Consider the following 2,192-nt stretch of genomic DNA (forward strand, 5'->3'; position numbering starts at 1 on the left):
GGGTTTCACCATGTTGACCAGGATGGTCTTGATCTCTTGACCTCGTGATCCACCCGCCTCGGCCTCCCAAAGTGCTGGGATTACAGGCTTGAGCCACCGCACCCGGCCGCTAATTTTGTATTTTTAGTAGAAATGGGGTGTCTCCATGTTGGTCACGCTGGTCTCAAACTCCTGACCTCAGGTGATCCACCCGCCTTGGCCTCCCAGAGTACTGGGATTACAGGTGAGAGCCACCACGCCCAGTCTTCACCTTACTCTCTTGAGTCGTAGCTGGAACTACAGCCACACTGCATTATACCTGGCTAATTTTTGTATATTTGATAGATACAGGGTTTCACCATGTTGCCCAGGCTGGTCACCTGGGCTCAAGGATCCTCTCACCTCAGCTTCCCAAGTGCTAGGATTATAGGTGTGAGCCACTGCACCTAGCCAGGAATCATTTTCTACCAGCACCTGCCCTACCTGGCAATAATGTGGTCAACGAGTAACCAATTCTGCCCCACAACATGGAGAACCCAAAAGGAATGACTGCTACCCTCAAAGAGTCACTTATAGTCTGGCTGGGGAGACTTAAGGACAAGAAATAAGTAAAAAGTCATAAGGTTAAATTGTGACTTTTGGGGAGGGTAGGAAACATGAACTCTCATATGCTGCTGGCAAAAAGCATAAACTAGTACAGCCTTTCTGGAAGCTATCATGCGTGACACATAAAAAGCCTCAGAAGACACACATACCACTGGGCCCAGCTATTTTGTTTAGTAGAATTTGCAGCCATTAAAATGTACACTCTTGGCCAGACACAGTGGCTCACACCTGTAATCCCAGTACTTTGGGAGGCGAAGGCAGGTGGACTGTCTGAGCTCAGGTGATGGAGACCAGCCTGGGCAAAATGGCAAAACCCTGTCTCTATAAAAAATACAAAAAATTATCATAGTGGCACGTGCCTGTGGTCCCAGCTATTTGCGGAGCTGATGTGGGAGGATCACTTGAGCCTAGGAGGATGAGGCTGCAGTGCGCCCAAATCGCACCACGGCACTCCAGCCTGGGTGACGGACAAAGACCTCAAAAAAAACCAAAAATCACCCAGCAGAAGTGATGCCAGTTAATGAGCTAACATACATACCCGGTTTCTGGCGGCGCGGACGTCTCTTTACTCGAGGACCAACTCCTTGCCCTTCCTTCCAACCCATTTTTCTTAGCAGTTCGAAACCAACGGATAATCTAGGATAGCAGGGCATTGAAAATGAACTCTTCAAAATAATGCTAACAAAGAGAATGAAATAAGCAGCTTCTGAGTTCCTGCTCCATTCCTAGACCTGCCTTGCCTGGGCCCTTGCCCTCACCCACGTGACAACTGGTGTGACCCTGCCATTCCAGCCACAGCAGGCTGCATGGGGGTACATGCCTAAACTGGGGAAGTCAATCAGATGTCTTCTCTCCCGGGCCTTTAGGATGGGCCCACAGGGACAATAGATAGTCCTTGCCAGGCATGTGGCCTGGGAATCTATGAAGGTCTAAGGCTGCCATATCGGGCCACAAGCCCAGGAGCACAGCAAGGAGATACACAGAAAGAGAGGGTAGAAGGAGGCAGACGAGCAAGGCTATAAGGTCGGAGGGGTGGCGGGAGAAGTCACTGCAATTCCTAACAGCGCTCCAGCCTCCGTAAACCCCAGCAGCACAGCTAGTGGCTGGAGTTCTTGATCTCTTATACAATGACAGTGCAAGACCCTTTTGGCAAAACCCCTTTTTCACTTAGACTTTGAGCCTAAGAAGGTTTGTCTTACTTGCAATCAAACTATCCCTAAGCAAGAGAATCATATACATGCAAAACACCTGTGCTAAGATCACAACAGTCAGAAGGAAATGCTCACTTTGCTGGCGTTATGAGGTCATCAAGGAGGGTGGCTCCAGGAATAGGGGCCGTGGCAGCGGCCAACTGCCTGGCCTTTTCTCGTATTCTGTCTTTGGTTTTGGAGGCAAAGTCATCTGTGGTGACAATCGCTTTAGGTGCTATCCCAAATTCACTGAGATCCTTCAAAAAAAATTCAAACAATTATATTATTTGGAAAGTGATTAAACACAATACATCACATAGCTTTATTTCTGTTTTTAAAAAAAGTTAAAACTACAAAATTTAGGTCAGGATCAGCAGAGTGACAGATGTACACACTGACTTTTTTTTTTTTTTTTTT

At 47.7% G+C, this 2,192-nt stretch overlaps 1 protein-coding gene across 1 annotated transcript in view; it reads right to left on the reverse strand.

Annotated features, from left to right (window-relative positions):
* The window catches only part of GPATCH1 (G-patch domain containing 1), a 51,447-nt gene that overhangs the window by 35,242 nt on the left and 14,013 nt on the right, over positions 1 to 2,192 (reverse strand). The window contains exons 4-5 of the mRNA XM_017504246.2: positions 1,872 to 2,032; positions 1,124 to 1,221 (exon numbers count right to left, since the gene is read on the reverse strand). Coding sequence (XP_017359735.1) covers positions 1,124 to 1,221; positions 1,872 to 2,032 — 259 coding nt within the window. The remainder of the gene's footprint in view (positions 1 to 1,123; positions 1,222 to 1,871; positions 2,033 to 2,192) is intronic.

This window comes from Cebus imitator, unplaced genomic scaffold, assembly GCF_001604975.1.
Source record: "Cebus imitator isolate Cc_AM_T3 unplaced genomic scaffold, Cebus_imitator-1.0 Scaffold318, whole genome shotgun sequence".
Classification (NCBI taxonomy): domain Eukaryota; kingdom Metazoa; phylum Chordata; class Mammalia; order Primates; family Cebidae; genus Cebus; species Cebus imitator.